At 52.4% G+C, this 25,713-nt stretch overlaps 8 protein-coding genes across 8 annotated transcripts; 4 read left to right on the forward strand and 4 right to left on the reverse strand.

Annotated features, from left to right (window-relative positions):
* Nucleotides 1-561: 561 nt before the first annotated feature.
* Nucleotides 562-1,983, forward strand: ACET3X_006820 (uncharacterized protein; the record flags this gene model as incomplete). Its single annotated transcript, XM_069452992.1, has 1 exon — nt 562-1,983. One exon carries the CDS (start codon nt 562-564, stop codon nt 1,981-1,983), a length of 1,422 nt encoding a protein of 473 aa, XP_069305588.1.
* A 179-nt stretch (nt 1,984-2,162) lies between these two features.
* On the reverse strand, nt 2,163-4,190 carry ACET3X_006821 (uncharacterized protein; the record flags this gene model as incomplete). The annotated part of the gene is made up of 4 exons (XM_069452993.1): nt 2,163-2,933; nt 3,001-3,159; nt 3,293-3,425; nt 3,799-4,190. The coding sequence occupies 4 exons, from the start codon at nt 4,188-4,190 to the stop codon at nt 2,163-2,165; spliced, it is 1,455 nt and encodes a 484-aa protein (XP_069305589.1).
* An 872-nt stretch (nt 4,191-5,062) lies between these two features.
* Nucleotides 5,063-9,305, forward strand: ACET3X_006822 (uncharacterized protein; the record flags this gene model as incomplete). Its single annotated transcript, XM_069452994.1, has 4 exons — nt 5,063-7,666; nt 7,711-8,292; nt 8,340-9,155; nt 9,207-9,305. 4 exons carry the CDS (start codon nt 5,063-5,065, stop codon nt 9,303-9,305), a joined length of 4,101 nt encoding a protein of 1,366 aa, XP_069305590.1.
* Nucleotides 9,306-10,116: 811 nt separating this feature from the next.
* On the forward strand, nt 10,117-11,114 carry ACET3X_006823 (uncharacterized protein; the record flags this gene model as incomplete). The annotated part of the gene is made up of 2 exons (XM_069452995.1): nt 10,117-10,277; nt 10,382-11,114. The coding sequence occupies 2 exons, from the start codon at nt 10,117-10,119 to the stop codon at nt 11,112-11,114; spliced, it is 894 nt and encodes a 297-aa protein (XP_069305591.1).
* A 722-nt stretch (nt 11,115-11,836) lies between these two features.
* ACET3X_006824 (uncharacterized protein) lies at nt 11,837-13,080 on the reverse strand (the record flags this gene model as incomplete). The annotated part of the gene is made up of 6 exons (XM_069452996.1): nt 11,837-12,053; nt 12,104-12,246; nt 12,277-12,322; nt 12,375-12,590; nt 12,621-12,831; nt 12,894-13,080. The coding sequence occupies 6 exons, from the start codon at nt 13,078-13,080 to the stop codon at nt 11,837-11,839; spliced, it is 1,020 nt and encodes a 339-aa protein (XP_069305592.1).
* Nucleotides 13,081-13,699: 619 nt separating this feature from the next.
* On the reverse strand, nt 13,700-14,710 carry ACET3X_006825 (uncharacterized protein; the record flags this gene model as incomplete). Its single annotated transcript, XM_069452997.1, has 4 exons — nt 13,700-14,207; nt 14,262-14,409; nt 14,460-14,560; nt 14,684-14,710. The coding sequence occupies 4 exons, from the start codon at nt 14,708-14,710 to the stop codon at nt 13,884-13,886; spliced, it is 600 nt and encodes a 199-aa protein (XP_069305593.1). The 3' UTR covers nt 13,700-13,883.
* Nucleotides 14,711-14,991: 281 nt separating this feature from the next.
* On the forward strand, nt 14,992-20,067 carry ACET3X_006826 (uncharacterized protein; the record flags this gene model as incomplete). The annotated part of the gene is made up of 1 exon (XM_069452998.1): nt 14,992-20,067. The coding sequence occupies one exon, from the start codon at nt 14,992-14,994 to the stop codon at nt 20,065-20,067; it is 5,076 nt and encodes a 1,691-aa protein (XP_069305594.1).
* A 497-nt stretch (nt 20,068-20,564) lies between these two features.
* ACET3X_006827 (uncharacterized protein) lies at nt 20,565-23,157 on the reverse strand (the record flags this gene model as incomplete). Its single annotated transcript, XM_069453000.1, has 2 exons — nt 20,565-20,950; nt 21,009-23,157. 2 exons carry the CDS (start codon nt 23,155-23,157, stop codon nt 20,565-20,567), a joined length of 2,535 nt encoding a protein of 844 aa, XP_069305595.1.
* Between the last annotated feature and the right edge of the window lie 2,556 nt (nt 23,158-25,713).

Raw genomic sequence — 25,713 nt, forward strand, 5'->3', positions numbered from 1 at the left:
GCAGCGAGTTGGATCGTAGTATGCGCTCAAAGCCTGATTGGTAGGCCCCACGTCACACGTAGGAAGTGGCAACTTGTCTACCCAGCCTCCTACAACTGCACAAAGGGCAGTCAATGAGACAGTTTGGACTGTCGCTAGACACACTACTGCCTAGGTCTATAATTACCACATAACCCGCATCCTTACCTTGACCCCGCGCAGCCATCACCTCAACGTCCAACTTGGAACATGAGCGCACGTTCCCATCGACTCGAACACAGTTTGGGCAGTAGTTGGGGTGACGCTGACTACGCATCCGGCGACGAAGGATCCATTCACTCCGCCAGCGACGAAGCCAGTGAAGTGGAACTGGAGGGATCCGACAAAGAAACAATACAAGAACCTCAAACAACTGTGACGCCTAGACCTAAGCGTGACCGCCTCAGTCAATCAACGCCTGCAGCTCGAACCCAAATTCGACCAGTACGAAAGCCAGCTAGCCGTACCAAAGTCAGCCAGTCGCAGAGAATAGAATCCGACCAAAGGACGCAAAGACAAGACGCGTTCGAGCCAACCTTCATCATGCCATCCATGGCCAACTCGCCGAGTGGACACGATGCGTCACCAGGCGCAAAGTCCCAGCCACGGAATCGAGCAGGGAAAGCAGCCCAAAATCCTCCATCCAACTCGCCTCATGCAGCGGGCATTTCCCCCATGAAAGGCTCCGCCAACGAATTTCCACAGTCGTTACCACAAGAGCAGGAGGAGGTGAGCCCATGGCATTACGTGAGTCTCTTCTGGGACAACGTCGCCGCACCGCTTCTCGCCCATCTGTTGGACATATTTTCTTACGCCCTGCGCCACTTCATCAAGCCGGTCCTAGGCGTCGCACTTGGTGTTGGCATCCTAGTCTTCAGTATTCAGATAGCATCCGGCATGCTACGCTCCACAGTTTCAAATGCTGTAATGGGTCCTGTCTGTGCCATACCCGGCTCTTCTTATCTCATCGCTGCCTGCGTCACGACAGGCACAACAAGTCCTCAAGCCGATTTTGAGGAGCTTATCAACGTCCAAGGTAGATTTGAGGATATCTTGGATGCATCGAAAGACACTTCTGCGTTGCCTGCCACAATCAAGAACTCTGAACTGGCTATCCGCGATCTGCGTATTCTCGTCAAACATTCTCGTCTTCCGAGCCGCAAAGCATTGGAGAACGAATTCGAGTACTTCATGCAAACCGCCAACGAGGCTTCCCTTGATCTATCTCGCTACAACAGCCGTATAGGCGCAGCCATGGACCGCGTCATCGCAACAAATACCTGGACCATGAACGTACTATCTGGAATATCAGAGAAAGAAGCCTCCGTTGGCGCTGTTGGTCGAGTCTTGAACCAGCTCACAGGCGCATTCATGGCCCCACCACCAACACTCCAACAGCAGATCTTCGACCAGTATGTCCTACACGTCAGCAAGAACAAGGACGAGATCACCGGTCTCATTCAGACTGCTCAGGCGCTCCTTCTTGTCCTACAAAATCTTGACGAGCGACTGGGAACCATCTACGAAATTGCGACAAACGACGACCAGACGATAACGTCCAGACAAGACGAACTTCTTTCTAGCCTTTGGACAAAGCTCGGTGGAAACCGTGGAGACGTAAAGGCCAACATCAAGTCTCTCAACCTACTCTCCAATATCAACGCGTACCGCAAGAGAGCCGTCAACCATGTGACGGACACGCTCCTCAAGCTGCAGGAAATCCAGGCCGAGTTGGAAAACCTGCGGGAAGGCGTCGCGGCGCCGGAGATTTTGGGGTATTCAAGCGGTTACTCGTTAGAGTTTCACATTGATACCATTGGAAAGGGGGTTGAGAGACTGCAGGTCAGCCGTGGAGAGCAGATGAGGGAAGAGAGGGAGACGTACAAGAGGCTCATGCGTGGTGGAGACGAACCCGAAGGTAGGAGGGAGCTGCCCGCACCGACGGTCACAGTCAGGGCGAAGTAGCAGGATCGTTTTGACATTGAGGGGGTTGGATACCTTTGCGCTGGTGCTTGGATATGACATGATGGCGTTTTTGGGATTGTTGTTAGTCTTTTGGCTTCTTCTCTTCCTCCCTGGTATATGCCTAGATACCCATTCCATTCATAGCTTATGGCTTTATTGAAACACCAGTGTTCGCAAAATCAGTACATCTGCACCTCCACCAGACATCTTCTCACACCCCCATCGCTACCATCTCCCAATCCTTCAAACTCCATTTCGTAAGCCACACATCCCCTCTGGGCACAAGCCTCCCTGAATCCATCCACACTACCTCCAACCCCAAAGTAAACCCTCTTCGCCGCCACCATAGTCTTGCCCGTCTTAACCCGCCCCATGAGCGCAACAATCGCATCCGTAAAGGCCGTAAGCGAAGCCGGCGAGTAAATCGTCTCGGAACCAAGGATAAACGTGTTGAGATCCGGCGACGAAGGAATCATCTCCAGAAGCTTATCCACCGGCGTCCAAGATCCCGAAATAAACGTCATGGTAATTCCAATCTCGCCAATCGCCCGCTTGAAAGCAGAAAGAACCTCGGGCGTGATGTACAACTCGCCATTCTCTTCTTGTCCCAATAGCGGGTTTCCGCTTTCCGGGAACAACGCCTGACTATCTTCAGCACTCAGCGTGCCTACCCATGTCAAGAGGAGATTGGGGAGAGTGACGAGTCGCAAGACATCGGCGTTGTAATCTGTCAGCGTGAAGTAGATTCCGAGTTGATTCTTCACAGCGTATTGGAATAGGAGGAGAGAAGGGAGTGCAGAGCCACAGCCCATTTCGATGACATGTCCAACGCGCATCAGGTCGTCGAGGTCCTTGCGTGGACCACGGTCCAAGAGGTAGCGGACGAGATCGAGACTGCATTCCCAAGTCTTGTAGCCGCCTTCATAGACGTTTTGGCGGAGATCCGAGTCCTTGGTGTTAGTGTTAGTTTGGATGAATGTGTCATGGAGTTTCCTTTGACGGGAAATTTGAACATACATCGAGACCTGTCAGGGGCGTTTGAGAGGAGCCATCGTCCTCGGCCATGAGTTGGAGGCGAACGTCGAAGAGCTCGCGGCGGGGAAGGCAGGCTGTGAAGCCTTTGGGACTTTGTATGCTGATGGTCGAGTAGGAGAGCTTGTCTGGGAGGGTTGATAACTGAAGTATGTCAGTTCGGTGTCCAGCAGTAGTGCTGACATTTCAAGCTGGGAAGAAGTATTGGACATTCTAGATTGAGGAATTGTTATGCATCTGTAATTGCATTGCACAAGCACAGAAAGCGCATACCTACCAACTCGTCTAGGTCGTGTGTCTTTGCTGGGATCGGTGGTGGCACACTGCTGTCCGCTGTTCCTTGCTGCTGCTGCCCTTGGTCCTGCACATCGTTTGGATCTTCTTCTATATCGTCACCCGAGAAGCCGAAACTGAAGGCCATGATGGGATGCTTGACTGGGGATGAATCAGGTTAGACTGGTAGGCGAGGCGTTAGCATGTTGGATGGTGGGGCTGCTTTCATGTGAAAGATAATTTTGGGCTTATCGATAAGACTGGTGAGGTGCACGGGTGAATGCCATCCGTCTAGATGGACTATGATCTCAAGCTGTCACAATGAAAGCTAATTTGATCATCACGTTTGTTTTGAACGGCACGATCCTTTGCCATGATCCTTGATAGGCCATAGGAAGACACAGACTGTTTGATAATCCATGTCTTTACAGTTCGCCCGCAACATAGTGATGACCCAACACTATCCCCTGGCCTTATACTTTAATCCATGTTTTGCACTTGTATGCCTACTCCTTCTTCACTTCCGTCCCGTTGCCGTTCTCCTCCTCATTGGCAGCTTGCCTGTCCTCGGCCAGCGTTCTTTCCATTTGTCTAGCGCACGCCTCCATAGTCTCCTTGTCCAGCTCCCATCCTGTCGTGTCAATACCCTTTGCCTTTGCGTCGGCGATGATTTGTTGGCGCTCCACAATCTTTTCGCGCATAAGCTTGATGGCGCCTCCCAGCACGACTGCCTCGCTGCGTCCTTGTCCCTCTAGGCCGGGTACTATCGATGCAAGTCGGTCGAAGCCTTCTCTAATGGCTTCACGTCGCTTCTGCTCGGAGCGGATGTGGTTCTCCTTCTTTTGAGCTTCGGTGAGGCGGGGCCGGTCGGCAGCGTTTGTGGGACTCTGTGACTCGGGCATGGCAGTATGTAGGCGGGTGTACAAGTGTATCGTCTAACGTGCGGACAATGAGTCTGTTGGGATAGTGGATTGGCTCGAGTGGTACAAGTCGGTCTGGGGGATATGGATGCGCGTGAAATTTGTTGAGCTGTGCTTGTCTTGCTGAAGTCTAAAGTCAGGGTCCGGTTCACAGGCTGCGGTTCGCAATTGCTCCTGCCATTCATGTGAATGGGGCCGACGAGTGCCGAGCTTCAAGGCATACAATTAGCAGCACCATGATATGCAAGCGACACGGGACAGCAGGAGAGGGCGGTGGTAGCAGGCGCCATGGGGATACCGTGTGTGTAACGTAGGGTGTGGCGCACAGAGTGAAGCGGAGGCTCTTCATACTTGACGTGTGCCTGCGGGCTGCGCAGTGTGCGGATGATGGCGGGGCTGCTAGTCAAACCACCATGTCCATGGCAGAGACGCTGTTGACCTGACGCGAAGAAACAAGAAACTCGCGGCTAATTAAAGCGGTGTTTCAAGGTGGCCGGGCCCCCAGTCAACGGATATGAGGCTCCTGGCCTGGCTCCCTGCGCACCAACAGCGTGTGACGCAGTCTGGTGGATCTTCCGCGCCACCAGAACCCCGTTCGGCCACGACGCGACGCCCAAACATTACCGCCGAGCGTAGCAAACTTCGGTGCACCGTTCAAACAGAAGCCCTGGGGGGTAAATTGCAGAGTCGCCGCCGTGGAGGAGACATCGCAAGAGAAGGCACGACCCCGCTAGGACGTCCCGCTGGGCAGCTGCAGCCCGGAAGCGTGCACGACACCACCACCGCCGTGATATGCGCCCAACCACGGCCACACTCGTCCACTCACGCCATTGAACCCTCCCGCCTGCTGCACCATGGACGGCACCCGGGGGAGCAATCGCCGCATCAACAGCCTCCAGGCACAGGACCGCCTGCGACGACACAGCTCGGCCAACGCCCGTGGGAAGCGCCCCGTCACGGCCCAAGATGCCTATCTCTATGCCCTGCGTGCAGCATACCTCGCATACCTCCTCCAGCCCCGGCAGAAGCGCGTGCAGCATGTTCCGGCCGCACCCAAGCAGGTCCAGCGCTCGTCGACGTCCATCAACGACCTCATGAAGGACTTCTCCCTCATACGAGACTCCAAGAGCACGCGCTTCCCCCGCGACTTCATGGCCGCGCTTGACAAGCGCATCACAAAGGTGCTCATGGGCCAGGAACGCATGCCCGAGTTCCAGGATGCCACGGTCAAGCGGACGTTTGCCGTCTTCCTCAACGCATTCAAGGACCCGTCCTTCAGGAAGAACATGGACAAGGACAGGAGAGTCGAGGACCTGCTCCTGATCTTCTACTCCAACGCCACAAAAGAACTGCAAAAGGGCAAGGCGCCAGGAGACGAGGGCTGGAAGCTCATGGTGGACCGGCACGTCGCTTTGTTCCTACGTCTTGTCAGCTCCACCCTCAAGGACCATGACTGGCAAAAGGACCGACCAGAACTCGCGCATCGGCTGGCCACCATGGAGAAGAAGCTCCTCGTACACGACCAAGATTTGGCGGCAGAGAACCAGCGCAACGGCGGGCAAGGTGGCACAACAGTCGAAGTCGAAATTCCACGCAGCTACGAAGTCAAGGACATGCCCCTCGTCTTGGTCGTGTCGCGCATCTTCGCCGTCGGATACTCTGATGTGCAGGCCGACATCAACCGCTACAAAGCTGTGTGGACAGAGAAGGCTGCTTTGCAGGATCTCAAGACATACCAAGCCCACCTCAGTCTCATGACTAAGAAGACGCTGAACAGCGACGACTTTGACACCGAGGAGGCGTACGAGGCATGGAAGAACCAAGAGGTACCAGACCTCTCACAGATGATACTGGCCATTATTCAGTCGAATCCAGAGCTTGCAAAGAGCTCCCCCGGCTCTGTGCCACAATTCAAGCCAAAGGCGTCTCTGGACCCGGGTTACTCAGATGCTTCGCGCCCAGGGTCTTTGTCTTCCGAGAATGGGTCCTCGTATGTCATTGACCAACCTGTGGACATGAGTGGACTCAACATCAACGACGACCCTAATGATACCTCATCCTACACCTTCATACCTTCAGATCCACGTGCCACCTACCGCGCGATACTGAATGAAGCACTGACATATGACCTTGCCGACACTGAACTTGAGCCGACCGAAGCTACCAGCGAGAACCCGTCCGTCAAACTGCTGTCCAAGCAGTCGGCTGAACTCTTGAACGAGATAGCTCTCCGATGGCGAATACCCCAATTCTCCCGCCTCGTTTTGTTTTTAGACGTCATACGAGACAAATACATTAACCAGGACATCAGTCTAGACACGCTCGATGCTGCCTTCAATTATGTCAAAGAGCCGCCGCCAACAGATAAGAAGTCGCATCGAATGAGTCACGTTCCGGTGCAGGAGTCTTTGTTTGATCGAACCAAATGGACGATTCAGGACTATGCTCTCAACCAGCAAATTCTGTCAAGCTTGCACGAGTGCTTGCTGCGAGAGTTGTACGAGCTGATGATGCATGTGTACGATACAAAACCCCCTCCACTCGGGCCAGTCATGTATATCCTAGAGACACATATTTACGACGATCCCACGTTCCCTGGCACCGAAGAAGATATGGATCAATTTACCGAGCAACTACGCCAGGGTCTGAGGGAGAAGGCCGGTGATGTGTACCGAGAGCTTCTTGCCAAGCACATCCCAGACACCAAAGAAGAGTGGGAGTTTTACCACGTCATTGAGCTTGGTCGCGCCGTGGTCAAGCTATGCGAGCGGATACAGAAGCGTTATCGCAAGAACCCGGAAGTCATGGGGGCTAGTCCCATGATGTGTCTGGTTGAGAAAATGTTTCCTTCATACGCTGCAGATGCGCGAGACCTAGTTGCTCGGATCATGGATGTTGCGCAAAGCAAAGGAGAAGAGGTACCCGTGCAGGATGGGTTCGACTTGTACAAAGAGCTGGTCGAAATTCGTCGCATACACAGCGATGCTTTGCCAAACAAGAAGTTTGCCTTCAGTATCGAGGATCAGCTCCAGGATTTTGTGTGGCGATGGATACAAATGACGGATCAGAACCTGATTGGATGGGTTGATAATGCTGTCAAGGCGGACCAGTTCCAGATTGAGTCCCAGAATCCCATTCCTTCCGATGATGAGCGTCACAGCGTATCGGTCGTGGATGTCTTCCGATCCTTCAACCAGAGCATCGAGCAGATTGTTTCCTTGAACTGGGACAACGATGTCCAATACGCCAAATTCATGACTGCTATTTCCAAGTCTATCGGCATCGCACTCGCAAGATACTGCGAGCTTGTGGAGCAGAAGTTTGCTAAAGAGATGGATCGACTGACACCCGAACAAGAAGCCGCCGCCCGTCAAACCAAATCAGAAAAGTGGTTGTCGACCGTCAAGGACTTCTACAGCCAAAAGGAAAAGGTTGAGCCCTTCCAGTTCTATCCCGAGGTAAGTCATCCACTACACGACGCGGTCAATGCTGATACGTTTAGTCACTTGTCAAACTCAACAACATTGAGTACGCGATGCAGCAATTAGATAAGCTTGAGCGCGAGATTGGCGTCGATGCCTGCGCTGAGGTCATCCAGAAGAACTCGCCACCTCCAGCGCAACGCCCTCGAAACAATAACTTTGTCTTCACTATTAAGATCATCGAAGCTGAAGACCTCAAAGCATGCGACATGAACGGACTAAGCGATCCATATGTTGTACTTGGTGATGAGTACCAGAAGCGCTTGGCAAAAACTCGTGTGATCTACCGCAACCTGAACCCACGTTGGGACGAGACGATCGACATTACGACCAACGGACCGCTTAATGTTGTTGCGACAATTTGGGACTGGGACGCTATGGGCGATCACGACTGCGTCGGTCGGACATCTCTCAAGCTCGACCCATCACATTTCCGCGACTACATGCCCCGTGAATACTGGCTTGACTTGGATACTCAGGGTCGCCTATTATTACGCGTGAGCATGGAAGGAGAACGGGATGACATCCAATTCTACTTTGGCAAGTCGTTCAGAACACTTAAGAGGACTGAGCGTGACATGACACGGAAGATCACGGACAAGGTGGGCATATTGTCATCATTCCACATGATCTGAGCTAACAAAGACAGCTTTCATCTTTTATTGGTTATAAGCTTTCCCGCCGATCACTTGATGCTCTGCTAAACAAAGGAGTAGCGTCGAAGGTAACGAACTACCTGGGCAACTTCAGAACAGCCCGACCAATGTCGGTTATTCAAGCCCAGGGTCCCACGCAGCAAGAAGTCACCGAAGCCCTGGGCCCTCTCTTCGTCTACTTCGACGAGAACTTTGCGATCATGAAGCAGACATTGACAGATGCTGCAATGATCATGGTTATGACAAGGCTTTGGAAAGAAGCCCTTGCAACGATAGAATCACTACTCGTACCACCTCTATCTGACAAGCTGTCACAGCAGCGCCCATTGACACAGCAAGAGCTTGATATTGTCTTCAAGTGGCTGAAGATGCTGTTCGATTTCTTTCATGCCGTTGACGAGGATGGTAACGTCGAAGGCGTGCCGATGGACGTGCTCAAATCGCCCAAGTACCATGAGCTTCAGAACCTCAACTTCTTCTACTTCGAACCTACCGAGGATCTCATTCGCACGTCCGAATCAATGGCCGCTGCCAGTGCAAGGCGACAACAAGAACAATCGCAACGTCTTAACCGCATGTCAGCACCACCTGCTATGGGTCACCAGTTCGGTGGCGCGGCAGGGTTCGTCGGGATGCCCACTAGGAAACACAAGACCATCATGCTATCAAGGAACCTGGGTACGATGAAAAAGGCCAAAGAGGAGAAGAGAAAGGAAGCACAAGCGGAGCCTAACGACGACATGATTTTGAGGATACTGAGAATGAGGCCTGAGGCGGAGCGGTACCTGAAGGACAGAAGCAGGCAGAAGGTATGTATCATCCCGTCGCTCTCTACATTCGAACTCGCTAACGCACAACAGGAACGCCTCGCTGCTGCGCAGGCCGCAGAAATGATTGTCCGCCAGAGTCTCAACGCTGGTGGTGGTCGCATGACGGGCGGTATGGGTCCACGCCGATGAGGAAAATCTACTCTTCTGTCACATGTCATTGTTTTGGTGTTTGTTTTCTCCTTTCTGATACCTCTGCATCATTGTGCGTTGTTCGGGCGTTGAGGGCATACCTAGCTAATGTGTTATCGGTGGCATCCGGACTTTATGGCGTGTAGGACGTACAGCGAGGCGTCTATGTGGGCTTTTGCAAATATGAGAAGACATGAAGTAGGATAGCTAGATATATGATTTCTATGGTATTTACGTAGACAGGTGCGTCACTCACTATCGTAAGTGCTGTTCGTGTGCTGACTGCAGCGACCTTTGCGAGTCGTCGTTGATCGAGCCAGGCATTAATGGGGCCTTGCACTCTCCTACTACGGTCCATAGATGAGCTACATTTATTCGAACTCAATGTATATCGCATACGAAAAGATGGCCTTCTTTACGTTTTCACACTTGAGCCGGTGAGGCTCGCATGAGTACGCTAAGGGTTACTCTTAGGTATCATTCGCGGGATACGTGCGTGTGAGTGTGCGTCATCCTCATATGTCAAGTGTCCAATAGGTATCGTTGTTATGTCTTCTTGCCTATGTAGACAAAAACTCGCTGTCTAGCCTGTCTACTTCTCTTCTTGCGCCATTTTTCTGTAGTACGGATAGACCAATTCCTGGCAGGTAAAAGGGTTCTTCACCCTCACTTGGCCGTTTGCATATTCCAAGGCAACCCCGCTTTGACGTTTTTTGGACTTATATCTCTCATTGCGACTTTTCTTTCTCGCTCTCTGCATTAGTACCTAGATGTAAATCGCCATCAACACTATCTACATACTCGGTATGCGATGTCGAACTCGTGCTTACCCTGCCGCGACCCCCATGTGTACCCTAGTGCACGGGGCGCCCCCGAGATTGTGTTGCTGGAAGTAGGGTATGGCGACGACTTCGAAGTACTCGAAGCGCCTCTAAGACTCTTGCGCCTTTCATCAGAGTACTTCCATGAGCGGTAAGTTCTTGTCGCCGCATCGTTTAATGCTTCACGTTTGGGACATTCAGTGCACTATGATGTGGGCATGATTCACCATATGGAAGTACCCTAATACAAACTAGTCTGAATGGAACATCGGATTTCTTCACTATCCCCGATAGCTCGCCCTACCTGTTCCGCGTCTTTCTGGACTTCCTCACAACCGGTAGCCTAGACCATTCCGACTCAGATGATACACAACACCGACGCTTCTCCTTCGGCGAACTCATCAATATCTTCGCCTTCTCGAAAAAGTTTGAGATTGATACATTGCGCAATGCAGTCCTGGATGAGTTCTTCCTCCGCATTGCCGACAGACCAGCTCGACTGCCGTACAGGTACATCTCGGACATATACGAGGCCACCATGCCCAACTCATCTCTTCGAAGTCTCGTCGTCGATGCTATCACGTACATTGGAACGAAGCAGGAGATACAAGAATGGGAGGACAAACTTCCCGAAGGGTTCATGACGGACTGCTTGACGGCCGCCAACGAGGACAACATTGTGCCTTTCTTGGGAGACCGGTGCGAAGACGACGTTCTGAAATGGTTGGACGATATGAAGCAGAGGCTGTGTGACTTGTTCCATCTCCACGATTTCGAGCCGGAACCGCCTCGGCCGAGACCTCCTATGAAACGTACGACAGCAAGGATGAGACGAAGGGAGAGAAGGAGGGAGGAGAAGGAGGCCCTTGAAGGGTCAGAAGAAGAAGAGGAGGAGATGGACCCAGAGAGACAGAAGATGGCTGATGATGACGCTGCGGAGAGAATGCGGTATTTGATGGAACCTCTGCCTGTCAGGGTGAGGTATTAGGTCTCGTTCGGCTGCATGTTCTCTTTCTAGATACGTCCATCCTATACACTTAGAGGCAGAAAGCGAGTTCGGTGTTCGTTGCCTCTCAGCTGGAACGAAATCGCGACACTGCGCCACCTCCCTTCTTGATGTATTGCTACAGGCTTATTTTTCGAATAAAATGTTCGAAAACACCTGATCACAGTTTTCTTTAGTACTTTCCTTAGCAGGCCCGTGGAATCCAGTGTATTTCTTCGACCAAATACTACTTTGGCGGCTTTGGTTCATATACCTGGGTATGGACTGTAGCTATTTACTACAAGATGTTCACGCAATGGCCCCTTTTGAGCGCGTAGGCAGAGGTCAGAAGAAATGGCAATGCAGGCCTAGTAGTGCTTCCTTGTAAACAGCCAATGATGTGCTTTATGTGGCGATATCGCGACAGATTTAGAGTACATCAAGGACCACTGTGCGCATGCCAATGGTGATACCGTTGGTGGTACAAGGAACTTTGACACGCATTTCATCGTCAAAGTAGTGCCAAGGGTTGTTGAAACGTGGCTGTAGCAACCCTATGTAAATGTCTGGAGCTTTTGCGAGACCCTCGTGGGTCTAGGAACATGTACTCAGTCTATAGAAGTTTAACCCCCGAATGTCTGTCCGCTCACCAATGAAGCCTCGTCACGTCCGTTTGTCTCCTCTTATCACTATCACCCTCCCATGACTTACAACTTGCGCCCATATCACTCATAAGTAACGGCAGGCCCACCGGGCAACTCCTCAAGCCACCCATCAACCGGCTCCTTCACAGCTTGCGGCACACCACACTTTGTCGACACATCAGCACTCTGAATCTTCAAACCCGTACAGGTGTTTCCATAGCAGCGTTGATCCATAGCCTTTTGCAGCGCGCCGTCTTTCCAGCCAAAGACATAATCGCCATGTTGACCATAGCCAGTCCTATCGTGTTTTTAGCATTGCTTTCTCTGCTATTGTCGCAGATCACTTACGCGTCGCCCATGCTGTACACGAAAGGCTGTGAGCCGTCTTCAGGCCAAAGAGCCGCGTCGTTGAAAGGGGTAGTGTCCCACATGACCTCATACATGAGTTGTGGCATATGTATGGGGTGTGTCGCTGGACAGGGACCGTTGGACTCGAAAGACCCAGACGTTGGGTAGGCGACGTGGTCTTTGTGGTTAGGGGAATCGAGATTCTTGCCATCCCAGCATCTGTGTTCAACATTAGCATCAGAATAAGAATATGTAGGAAGGATGAACAGACGTTGGGAACGTAATAGTCGTCCTAATGCCGCCGCCACACATCTTTGGTGGCAGGCCTGCAGTATCAAATTCTCCTATGCATGGCGCGCCACCGAAGGGGTCCTGTTCTTTGTTCGTAAAGCAGCGATGGCAAAGCTGCTTTTGTTGTCCCTCGTGGACTCTCAACCCTGGATCACCGACCAACATCCTGAAGCCCTTGGGGAAAGCTGTGACAGTGCTCTTGCCATCGTATGGCGGAATGTAGTACACTGTAACGCCTTCTCTACCTTGAAGGCCCAAGTTGACCATCTGGGGGACGCGTTGGAAAGTACCGTTGCGCGCTTTGAAGTATAGGTTTGCAGTCCAATAGTTTGACAAGTCTTCAGCAAAATCGCAGGTTGTGCACGTGGCTTCGGTGCTGGGATCGAGATCGAGCGGCGGCATAGAGACGTTGAAGGCATTTCCACCTACGATTTGGTCTGGGTAACAGTGTCAGGTTAATTTACCAGTCACGCAGAGCTCGCACGTGGATGCTGCTTACGCATGTGTGCTGACGGTGCAATGCCGGGCTGAACAAGTGGATCGATGCGATCGTAAACCAATTGAGAGCATTGGAAGCGCAGCATTGAAGCTGTCGTGAATTGGCGTGCTTTGAGGTCGTGAGCGGGCGAAGCTGCAACATGGTTGAAAAAAGTTGCGAGGGTGAGCCCGAGTGAGGACCAGTACATGATGATGATTAAATACCGTGAACGACTTGAAGAACTGTAGATGAAAATAACATAGAACACAAATTTTGGAGTTCAGGGGACGTACTCTTGTATCGCATACCCTTAGCAATATATGAGGGGTGACGTCCACGGCAAGGTCTCCACATGGAATTCACCCCACATCAACTTGACGGTACACCCTGTTGGGTAATTTCATCGAAGGATGGTGGCCTGTAGAAGGTTCCAAAACCAACTGCCGTACATGAGTATGTTGATTGCTTGTATACAATATGGGGATTGGCCAATCAGATCCTGGCAAACATCCTGGCAGACACCCGACAGGTTGAACATCAAGCAAGGGTGGACAGACATGCAACGAATGAAGTGTTTAGCCCCGTTGGATCCTCAGGGTCAAGTGTGGGATACATGGGGCCCATGTGCTTATACTAGTATTTTGTTGTAACACTGTAGGGGGCCCGGGGATCGTGCGGATAGTTCCTGGCTTCGCATATCCCACGACCCACGATCCGGGACCTATTCCAGAGCGTGAGCGGTCGAGTTCTAAGAGTACGTGTCGATAAGCCGCTTCCTGCTTTCCAAGTGAGCGACACACTGAACCAAAAGAATAGTAATTGGTCGCCATTTAAGACCAGGCGGTGACGTAAAGCAACATAAGCAGGCCTAGGACGATAGCGAGGTGTTGAATTGAAAAAGAAAATTGCATTCCGGTTGTATGTATATATCAGTTGAATCTGCATACGATTTACCAGCTGTCGCCGGGCTTCCTTGCCTGTACACAGTTAGCGATGGTCTTGGACTTCTCATCATGAACTCACCAGCAATGCGCGCTTTCCACCCAACTCAGCCTCCAGACCATCTGGGTATGTCTTGGGAGCACTGAGCTTGTCGGGGTAAATGGTGCTAACAGCTGCGCAGAGTCCAAAGACGGTAGCAACGAATGTGCCCATTAGGACGAAGCCCCATTGAGGACTGAAGTGGTTGTAGTCGTGCAGGGATAGTACGCCAAGAATGTCGTTGTCCTCGTGGCAGGGCTCGCCATAGTTGCGGCGCTCCTGCTTGTCCCAGTAATCGCCGTATGGGTCGCGGTTTCCTCGCTTCTCGGCGGGCGGGTTGATGTAGCCGCCATTCTATCACTATCAGCACAACGGCTTTTGTTGCTTCCGTATAGTTTGGGAGCGTACTTGATTCGGGTCAGAAAGCTCGATGGCGCTCTTCTCGGCATCGGTAAGGGCGGTTCGGATCTGGGTGAATTGGGGTCGTGAGCGTGCTCCGGCGGGGACGATGGCTCGAGCCAGCGGGCGGGCCGCTACAATGCGCCTGGAAAACATGCTGGAGTCGAGTGAGTATCTCTGCGATATAGGGGCTTGATGTCTACGTACGTTGTGGCGCAATTCCGGAGGCTGGTGGGTGTGAGTATTGGTGTGTCGTTCGCGATGAGCTCAGTTGCGGCACCCCGGTAATGCTTGGCGGAGAAGTGGGTCTAACTGCTCTGCGTACTACCACAGTCGGTCATGAATATGTAACACAAAAGGCCTCTACGCGGTCCAAACAGCCTGACGCCTGCCTGGGAGAATCTGCGGAGACTTTAGATTGCAAAAATCACAGCACTCAGCAACGTAGCCACTACCATTTTGCTGCAGTTCGTGTCAAGGGCATGGCATGCGCGCCCGTGCCGGTAATTAGCGTGATCCCTACCAAACATTATCGCTGGCTCTGTTTTTAAACATCTCTCGACATCGACACAATACAGCATCATCCCAACGCGAGCCGATACCCAAAATCTGACCCCTTCACCGTCATCACCACGCATCAGGCTGCCTTGCGACCCCAAAGTTCAGCTGATATATGTCGGTTTGGCCGCGCGCCGGGTGGTCTCCAGGCTCCCTAGGCCGCCTCTTTCGCCCTTCCTGAATGGAACAAGTTACCGCTGCGGATCGCGACATCGACTCCATTCCACCACGCGACTCGATCGACGCCCACGACGCATCCGGCAGCACACACAATGGAGATGGCACCGGCATCGATAGCGCAACTGTGATCAAAGAGGAAGATCAGCCGGCGCCAGTAAATGGCGATGATGGTGGCGTCACTGAGCGGCCGGCAAAGCGGCGGAAACTTGAAGACACCACACCGCGTCGCTCAGCATCACGCGCCGTATCGCCGCCCTGGAAGTCCTTCGTGGCTGATGGCCCCACCACTGTGTTCGAGAATGGCGTCAGAAAGTCGTCACGTGTAAACAAGGACACTGCACCGCCGACGCCAGAGCCTGTAAAGCGGAACCCACGACCGGCCAGTAAAACGACGCAAACAAATGGCACTCCTAAGAATGGTGTCAAGCGGGAGTCGCGCAATGGTTCGGGGCCCATGTCTGTCTCGAAAGGGAAGACGCCATCCACCACCACCAAGAAGGCTTCTGCACAATCTCTGGTAACGCCGGCGCGCAAATCCGAGCGCCAGAGAAAGCCCTCTGGTCTTGCGACGACATCCCCAGTCACATCGCCAGCACTTCAAAATGGGTCGCCCGAGGGCACGCGCAAGCGGGTCGGACGCTCTCGGAGGGGCGCTCAGGCACCCACTGACGATCTAGGTGACGAGCCCATGGACGACGCCGAAACCAATGGACACGACCCTTATGCCGCCCTCTATGGCTCGCCCGACGACTCGAATCCCTCAATGCCTGCCCCTCGTCTCCGCCTGCGACTGCGAAAGCCCGACCCTCCGAACCGTCATCCCGCCCATGCCCCACCCAAGTCAGAGTATGCATCGCTCGAAGAGTGGTTAGGACAGGACGACCCGCTCGACGGCGAGGAGGCGCTAAGGATAACACAAGAGAAGGCTGAGGAGGAGGCCGAGCGTCGCCTACAGATCGTCGAAGCTGCTGAGCATGGAGTTTTGAGCCAGGCACGATGTAGTGTGTATGCGCCCGAAGCAGCTCCGGAACCGCCTCCGCAATACGGTCATTGGGACCATGTAGTGGCACATGCCCTACATTTCGGCAAGCTGTTGAAAGAGGAAAAGGTCGCACATCGGCGGACGGCCAAGATCCTCGCTAGAGAGGCATATGACTTCTGGAAGAACAAATTCAAGCGCAAGAGTCAAGATGAAATTGAACAGGAGGAAACCGAGCGACAGGTAACGAGGTACAAGCAACTTGTGAAAGATATCAAGGACGCGTGGGGCTTGGTCAAGGTTGAGATTGACAAAGAGCGTGTGGCCAAATACGAAGAGGAGCAGTTGCAGCTTGGACACAAGGCTATGGATGACATGTTCAACCAGGCGCAAGAGATCTTGGGTGGCCGTAATGCAGGCGACGGCGCATCTTCCCTGGTCAGCGAAGACCGCGATTTCGATGAGATGGAATCCGAAAGCGGGGCGTCGCGCGCTTCAGAACAACAACAGGATGACGACATCATGTCTTCCAGCTCCGATAGCGAACAAGAAAACGAACAGGATGAAGATGCGAACCTCACGGCCGAACAACTACGCGAGAAATATGGGCAACTTCCCGATATCCCAGAGAGTAGCTCCGAAGCCGAAGCGAACTTGGAAGACGACGATGAAGAGCAGGCCGATATGGAAGAGGGCACTCCTGCGCCAACGCCAGACCCTGATCTTGAAGACGAAGATTCCAGTGAATTCCCCGGAAACCCGTCCCCGCATACCAACGGCTTCCATGACCACGAGGAAGACGGGGAGAAGAAAAAGCCAGGTTATATTGATCCTGCTACGATCGAACTTGATCAGGTTGATGATGCTTTACTGGATTCCGAAGACGATAAAGGCTCAGAATCCGGTAGCGAAGCTTGGTCGAGCAATGAAGGCTCAGGAAGTGATGATGACGGTGAAGGTCCAGGCGCCTCCGAAGATGACGAGGATGATGAGAGCGAGGGAGAAGAGCTGGGCATGATGGGCTTCTTGGCCCCTAAAGACATCAAGAAGCTGAAAGAAGCTGCCAAGACTGCAATCGACGACGTGAAACCGGAAAACTCGTGCCCTGAGGTAGAACATGCAAATGGTCATGTTCCATCACCCGTGGAAGCCACTGAAGAGAAGCCTCATGTAAACGGTCATGATTCCGTCGCTGAGGTAGATGAACCACATGTCAACGGGAACACTGCAGCAGAACCGACTCCTTCTATCGAAAACGCCGAGTCAGCCCCAACGGAAGACGTAGTACGATCCAAGAATGCATCCAGATCTCGGCACACATCTTCCCCACCAAGAACCGAGGTGCCGTTCTTGCTACGCGGTACCCTCCGAGAGTACCAGCATGATGGACTGGATTGGCTAGCGAACCTCTATGAGTCTGAGACTAACGGCATCCTCGCAGACGAAATGGGTCTAGGAAAAACCATACAGACCATCTCGCTTCTTGCATACCTTGCTGTTCGTCACGAAATATGGGGTCCACATCTAGTCGTAGTGCCCACCAGCGTCATGCTCAATTGGGAGATGGAGTTCAAGAAGTTCTTGCCAGGCTTCAAAATTTTGACGTACTATGGCGACATCAACGAGCGAAAACGAAAGCGCTTAGGCTGGCGTAACACTGGAAAGGACATGTATAACGTTGTCATTACCTCATACCAGCTCATCCTCCAGGATGCAGCAGCATTCAAAATGCGGCCCTGGCGCTACTTGGTGCTCGACGAAGCTCACAACATCAAGAATTTCAAATCACAGCGATGGCAGACAATGCTTAACCTTCGCACAGAGCGGCGGCTCTTGTTGACTGGTACGCCTTTGCAGAACAACATCGACGAGCTTTGGTCTTTGCTCTATTTCTTGATGCCAGCTGGATTTGCTGGAGAGGGTCGCATTGCGGGTCTAGAAGAATTTACGCTGGCGTTGAAGAACCCTACATCGCAGATTCTCGATCAGGGAAGACAACAACTCGACGCAGAGGCGCAGAAGGTGATCAAACGACTCCATGAAGTTCTTCGCCCATATCTACTTCGACGACTGAAATCGGAGGTTGAGAAGCAGATGCCTGGAAAATATGAGCATGTTGTCTACTGTAAGCTTTCCAAGCGGCAACGACAGCTTTATGACGGATTCATGGGCCGTGCTTCGACCAAGGAGATTTTGTCCTCCGGAAACTACATGTCGATTATCAATTGCTTAATGTCATTACGAAAAGTCTGCAATCACCCCGACCTGTTCGAAACGCGAGCTATTGTAACATCCATGGCTATGCCTAAGTCAGTTGCCGCTCAGTACGAGATCAAGGACTTTCTCATCAGGAAGCGCTTGCAAGAGGGCATGGAGGACAAGCAAGTAAATCTAGACGCTCTTAACCTGGTATTTGCGCGACGGGAACAGACTCAATTAGGCCATGCTCGACGTACCTACCCTATTCGCGCCACACGGCCTTTGGAAGACCTGATCGAGCGCCAAACCCGGCGTATCAACAAACCAATCGACAAGGGTACCTCTCCATTACAATCGACCATGGCAGCTATGGCCAAGCGAGAACAAGTGGCTGTCCGAGATCACTTGCAAACTTGTCTAAATCTCACTCGCGCTCGTACTCAGTTCATGCCTATCTACGGAAAGGACATTGTCGAGGCGGTCACTGTCGATTGGCACGATTTCACTTTTGGGGCTATCACAGAGGGAAAGAAGGTGCCTAAGCCTCTCCTTTACCGAACGCACCATACCCCGCATCCGAATTATCACGGCTTTGGCCAGGCGCAGATGCAACCAAAGCAAGAGGAAGCGATTCATTACGACATCGTTCGCCAACATCATGGTCTTCTCGGCTTCAGGTCACCACGCTCTCATCGTGTCTTGTCGCAATGGCACGACCAACAGATTACACACTTCCACGATATGATTCCTACGCTGGAACAGCGTGCTGAGGCCATGGAGCCTCTCATCGCTCGCTTCACATGTGTTACGCCTGCCGTTGCAGCGGAGGAGCTTGCTCCTCTGACCTTGTCCAGGCGCGGTGTTGAGCTCATTCGATCGTCGGAGGTAGCACATCAAAAAGACCCCTTTCATGCTTCACGCATTAGACAGTCCATTGCCTTCCCAGATAAACGTCTTCTCCAATACGACTGTGGCAAGCTTCAACGTCTTGCAACGCTCCTACGAGATCTACAAGCTGGCGGTCACCGTGCACTCATCTTCACTCAGATGACAAAGGTTCTCGATATTCTTGAGCAATTCCTAAATATTCATGGGTACCGCTATCTGCGTCTTGATGGATCTACCAAGATCGAACAGCGCCAAATCCTTACCGATCGCTTCAATACCGACTCCCGCATTCTATGCTTCATCCTGTCATCTCGATCTGGTGGTCTTGGTATAAATCTTACAGGTGCTGACAGCGTCATCTTCTATGATCTTGATTGGAACCCTGCAATGGACAAGCAATGTCAAGACCGAGCTCATCGTATTGGTCAAACGCGCGACGTACACATCTACAAGTTCGTCAGCGAATATACCATCGAAGCCAACATCCTCCGAAAGTCCAATCAAAAACGTCTTCTCGACGATGTCATTATTCAAAAGGGTGATTTCACCACAGACACTTTCAACAGAGTCACCTGGCGCGACGCACTCGACGAGAGCATGGGCATCGATGCTACCGACGAAGCAGGTGCAGCCATGGAACGTGTCCTCGGCGAGAAGATTGGGCTCCTTGGCGATGCACGTGTCATGGGTACTGTAGAAGATACCGAGGATCGCACTGCAGCTTCCATTGCGCAAAAGGAGATTGTCGACGAAATTCAGGAAGACCAAGTCGACTTCAACGAGAGCCTCAACGCCACGAGAGCTGCCTCCGAAGCTGCAGCTACCACCAAAGCGGATGAAGACCTAGATGTTGACGGCAACGAAAAGGAACGGAGACATGTCGACGAATACATGCTGAGCTTGTACCGAGAGGAGTATGGCAAAGAACCATATCGACCGCCAACGGACAGGCAGAAGAGGAATCGGAAGGGGCAGGATCCTCATGTACGGCATCGGAAGAAGAAATATTAATAAACGGCCTTTGGTTCTTAGCGAGCGTGTTGAAGCATAAAAATGTATTAATACTTGTACAACCGTAGTAGCATTTGCATTGTCCGGCGTTTCCTCGGCAGAGAGGAAGAGCAATAAGATAATTGTACAATCGCATTGGAGTCTGGTGTTGTCCGCAGATTTTGGTTTAGTGTGAATACTCTGGTATATGCTGACCGCGCCAACACTAGAGGTATATGAACCGACCAGATGACCAAAACTGTCACATACGACCATAGGATCTTGAGATCACGGCTTCCCGTTCGCTCAGCCCTAGTTAAGCAAGATACCGGCGGATTAGTAGTCAGGTGGGTGACCACTGGCGAATCCCCGCTGTTGTATGTTTTTTTTGCCTGCCCTCTATTCGTTTTAGCATCTACGCCAAACAAGGATCATCGGCTGAAGCACTCACGAGGTGGGACATTCTGATCTCTTTTTGCAGTGACAGGAATGTATACATCTATTGCTCTTCTACATGGTTAGCTAGACGCAGAGGTGTCTTCACTGCCACTCTCGACCGCCTCCTCATGACTAACATCGCCCACATTCGCCGCATTATCTTCCTCGTCTCTTTCTAGATACGGCGGCGGAGCCAGTTCCTGACTTTCTTCTTTGTCCTCTCCATCTTTACCCTCTACCCATACTCTGTTCAATTCGGCCTCAATCTCCTCTCTCCTCTTCTTCCACTCCTCCACCTTAGCCAGCCTCTCCCTTAGCTCTGCGAGCTCCTTATCCACACTCGATTTCTCAGACTGCGTTCCTATGCGTTGAAAGTCCCACTCATCTCCATGGTCACCCATGCCGAGGGTCAGTGTGTAATCGTGGTAGCGCTTTAGGGAGGCGCGGGTGGATATGGTGATTAATGCTAGAGTTGATCAGTAAATCGATGTTACATCGAAAAGAAGGATGACTGAAAAACATACTTATCCCCTTTGCCTTTGCGCGTTCATAGAGCAAGCCCTCCACATCACTACTAACCGCACTTGTTCCCTCGTCCACAAACGCATACCGCGGTTCGTGGTAAAGCAATCTCGCAATGCCCATTCTCTGCTTCTCGCCACCGCTGAAGACGTCTTTCCATACTTTCTTCGTGTCCCAGCCGCCTTCTCTGTCGGGTAGATAGCCAAGTTTCGCTTCTTCGAGGACCTGGGAGAGTTCAAAGTCGCGGCGGCCGGCATCCTTCATGTCAGCGTCGGTGTGAGGGTAGATGACTTGGTCGCGGAGGGTGCCGGTCGAGAGGTAGGGTCGTTGGGGAAGGAACATGATGCCATCTACGCCGATGCTGCGTGGACGACTAACAAGACCGCGGTATGCGGGCCAGAGACCGGCGACGATGCGTGCGACGGCACTCTTACCGCAGCCGTTGGGACCGGTGATGAGAAGATGCTCGCCGGAATGAACGATAAAAGATAGAGATTCTAGGAGTTCTTCGCCGCCCATGGGATGAAGGGCTGGGGCGACAATTGGGACGTGTTCGAGACGGATACCGTCGAAGCCCTTGTGAACTGTGCCTTGAATGTCGGCGACGGAATACAATTCAGGTCGCGTGCCGGGCGGAGGGTAGTATGCGTCTGCGTGGACGCGATGGAGCGTGCTGATCAAAGTGTAGACACGGGATGTATAGCCAGCCAGTTCAGAGAGGTCTTTGATACTATACATCATACGACCGCCGGCGTCTGCGAGAGACAACATGAGCCGCTTGTTTGTGATGAAGTCCTTCATGCGACTTCGCTCGCGGTGCGATTTCTCGCCTCCAGGTAGCTCCGGCGTGCCTCCTACACCACCCCATTCAGGCAGAAAGACAGGAAGCGATGTAACAAGGTATCCGAAAGCCGACCATGAGTATTTGAGCACAAAATCTTCGAGCATGTTGTACCGGATCTTGAGGCTATAGATGCCTTCCATCCAGTGTTTGAGGTCCTTGAAACCGCGTTCGAGGAAGTGTTTTTCCATCTCGTCACCCCCGTAGAAAGCGACCTCTTCGGCGTTTGCGATGAGGCGAGAGTGCAGTGCGCGGAACTCGCCTTCGCGTCGCCCTTCGACAGCTTTCAGTTTGCCAAACGGTGGAGAGAGTTTCCGTAGCACTGTGGCTGTGAGGAAGTAGTTGCTTAATAAACCAGTCAAAGCCAGAGGTCCTAGAGAACGGTAGAGCTGGTAGTTGAAGACGCATAGATCCACGAACGGTTTTCCTAGGCTTGAGTACAACGACGCAGCACTCGCACAGAACAGTGTCAAATCTTGCGTGATATACTGGTCTGCTCCGACTCCTACGCCTCCATCCAGGTTTTGGAGCTTGTAGTAGTTCAAGTGGTCGTTCAGATACAGATCGTGAATGTATCTCGTGAGCCGTGTCCGGAACGCGATGGAAACCTTGCTCTGCAGGAACTTGATCATGGCATTCGTGTAGGAGGAAAAGGTTCCCACACCCAGCCATTTGACGATGCCCCACAAGAAGGCCTTGCCATTGCCTGCGACGAGGTCGCGCACAATCTCTCCATCGAGGCGCGCTACGACTAGGGAGAGATATGTCCGCAACATGAGGAAGACACTATGGCTGACCAAGAGACCCGTCTCCTTGCTGTTCCAACGCGGTATCATGATGTTCAACAGGCTGAGAAATTGGTGTAGGAAAGCCAGGTTGAGGCCGGGCTTTGTTTGTGGCGGCGGCGCTTGCGGACCGCTCGACGTGGTATCAGCCATGCGGGCTGCGCGCGGGGGCTGGAGGAAGAGTCTGCGATGCGCATCGAAGGTGGTCTGCTTGGTGGGGTGGATGACGACTTTGGACGTCGAGTCGCGGTAGGGAACGTAGATTGTCCTGGAGCCGTCCTTGTTCTTGAGCCCGGAGTTCCTCCTCAACAGGCGTCGGCCGGTCTCCTTCTCCGCGCGCTGGCTCTTGTACCACCGGGTCCCTCCATATCCCGCGCCTATGATGGTGAATAGAAGTGTGATGATAGAAAGGAGCTTGGTGAGCTTGGAAGCGCGGCGGACGCGGGACTTGAGGCGCGTCGCATAATGGTCGTAGAGGGCTAGGAGAGGGTCATGAGGCTGGCGTAAGGTAGACTGAGCGGCCATTGTTGACCGTGGACATCCTCTCTAGGAAGATTCTCATTTCCCAGTCGTGTTGTCGATGGCGGAGGTCTAGTGATGGTGTACTTGGCTGGCATGTGAGTAAGTGCTATGATGCTTGCTGCAGTCTGAGCCGAGGCATGTGAATGCGCCACGTGCACTGGGGTAATCCGGGGTGGGGCTCCACAGTAGCTTCATGCACACCACCGCTAATGATGTCGTCGCGATCTTAACCTATACCCCGAGAACAATCCGGAACGAGCTTCACGCCTGCTAGAGCTTTGCAAATTCAGAATGTTGTGATTAGGATTACTATTCGTTGAGTTTGACAATTACCAGCCACCAGAAAGCATAATATTACAACGCGAACGGAAGCCTCCAATACATGCCATCATTCAATTCGTAACATCGTTCCGTTCGAGTAACTCAACTCGACTGAAAGTTCTTGCTCTCAATGCCTTTGACTGTTTTGTATAGCTCGCTTTTCAACCACCCGCCTAGTATATCATACAAGTACTCTGCTTGCTCGCAGGTCGCGCTATTCCCTCCCCAGGTAGCTAGTGCCTCGACGAGTTGTCCACAGCCTCGCAGCTCAAGCAATATCACCTGTCTTCTATAGTTCTGCAGCTCGGGGTCCTCAAAGTCGTGGTGCTGATGCTGATATTGCTGCACGTACGGACCGAAGCCCTCGACCTCGCTGATGCTCGGTACAAATGGGGCTGAAAATACAGGCTGAGAAGAGCACACGGATTGACAATCGCTCCAACGTAATGGTGCTGACACTGAGGTACCGGAATGAATAGGAGGGTGTACACCAGCGGCGGTCTGGTACCAGGTCAGAATCTTGGATGTTATGCTTGAGTATAGCATAGCGAGGTGTGGGTCTGACGAGCAGGGACAGCTAAGAAGCTGCAAGATGTTCTTTATCGCTGACTGGGCAGTCAGGATAACAGCGTCGAAAGGCCCTTTGGTAAAAGCCGGATGTGTGTGTCTGACGTGCCTCAGAGTATCAAGTATTGAATAGGCCGTTGTGTAGCAGCAATGAGAGTTGTCCATCGATGAGCTGAAATATGGCGCCATTACGTCGTACGTTCTTGTACTTTGACTCATCGGGCTGTATGGTATGGAGATGGAAGAGACAGAACGTAGATGCTCGGCGGTCTTGGGGCCGGTAGAGTAACAGTCCATGGGGCTCACGTCACTACCGCCTATGTAGTCTTTGAGAGCTTGCCAACCGGGGGAGTCGGATTGCGCTGTTTGCTCCCCTGTGAAAGGATCTTCGAAGAGGTGGTTCAACTCGATCGTTGATCTTGGTTCTGATCGAGCTGATTGTGTCGGTAGGGCAGTATTATCCATGTAGGTCGTATCTGAATGAACGTCGCTTGTGTATGATGATTCTGGTGCAGTTTCAAAGTCGAAGCCTGGAGTAACTGACAAGCTTGGTGTAGGCGACCAGTCAGAAGTCCAGCTCGATGCGATTTCTAGATCCGTCTGCTGCAACATAGGTACCTGTTGAAGGCTCGATATGCTGAATTCGCTACTCCCTGGGGATAGACGTTGCTTTGCGGCTTTGACGAACGGAGTTCCATCTGCATTTCTCTTCCTCGTTCGGCCTGGTTTTCCGTGTTTCCTCGAAACACCATATATGCATTTCGAATTGTTGGTGGAGCATCGCGCACAGATCGGATGCTCTTTGCTGCACTTGACCTTTGACGCGGCGCAAGAATCACATGAAGCTCTGAGCTTCAGGTTGTTGATTTTTCTAGGCGTGGATGCCTTGGGTGCTGATGTCGGCGAAGACATGTTGAGTGTTGTCTTTTTGTTATCGATTAGGACCGGTGAGCGCCAGAGGAACGGCCGTGATGCGATAGACATTATAGTCGACTGTGCAGCCTCTTTCGAAGAGTCGGTGTCGAGTAGCAAGTAAGCTGAGCGTTGTACTACCGGCCATGTGTAGCCAAGTCCAGCTCCCGGGCACTCCACCGCCTTTATATATTACCCAGCATCCTGAGATACTCACCTTGCTCGGATCCATCATTGTGGTGTAGGTGAGATTTAGATTTTAGATCTGCTGCACAGACGTACATCGCAGTATTACCATCTGCCATGATTAGCGCACCCGCATGTCTCAGCCCTCATACCCTGCTACCGGTACCCGTCAAGCCGCCTACACATGCCTCCCTAAGGTCTGTTCACTGCATAACGCATGCCTGTTGGCCGCACCAGCGGCTGCAGCTAACTCGATCCTTGACTCCACGTTCCTGAGGTGTATTGGTGGGTAGAAAGGACTGCACGGAATAGTTCGTGCCTCATGCAGGTGTAAGGCGGGCTGTGCGAGAGAAAATATGTCTTGGTATTCGTACAGATGCAACGTCCAATGAGCAGCCGATGTGTCAGCCTCACTGTGCTGACAGACCTGCATAACCTACCTTCCAGCGTTTTCTGGATAACCTGTTACCAAGGTAAGAGAATCCGAAACTGACGGCAACCGAAGTCCAGGCAGTCAAGGTGTTTGCGTGTCGTTGTGAGCATTCCAAGTCCAGTCATCATTGCGACGAGCTG

The sequence above is a fragment of the Alternaria dauci genome, chromosome 6, assembly GCF_042100115.1.
Source record: "Alternaria dauci strain A2016 chromosome 6, whole genome shotgun sequence".
In the NCBI taxonomy this organism is placed as follows: Eukaryota; Fungi; Ascomycota; class Dothideomycetes; order Pleosporales; family Pleosporaceae; genus Alternaria; species Alternaria dauci.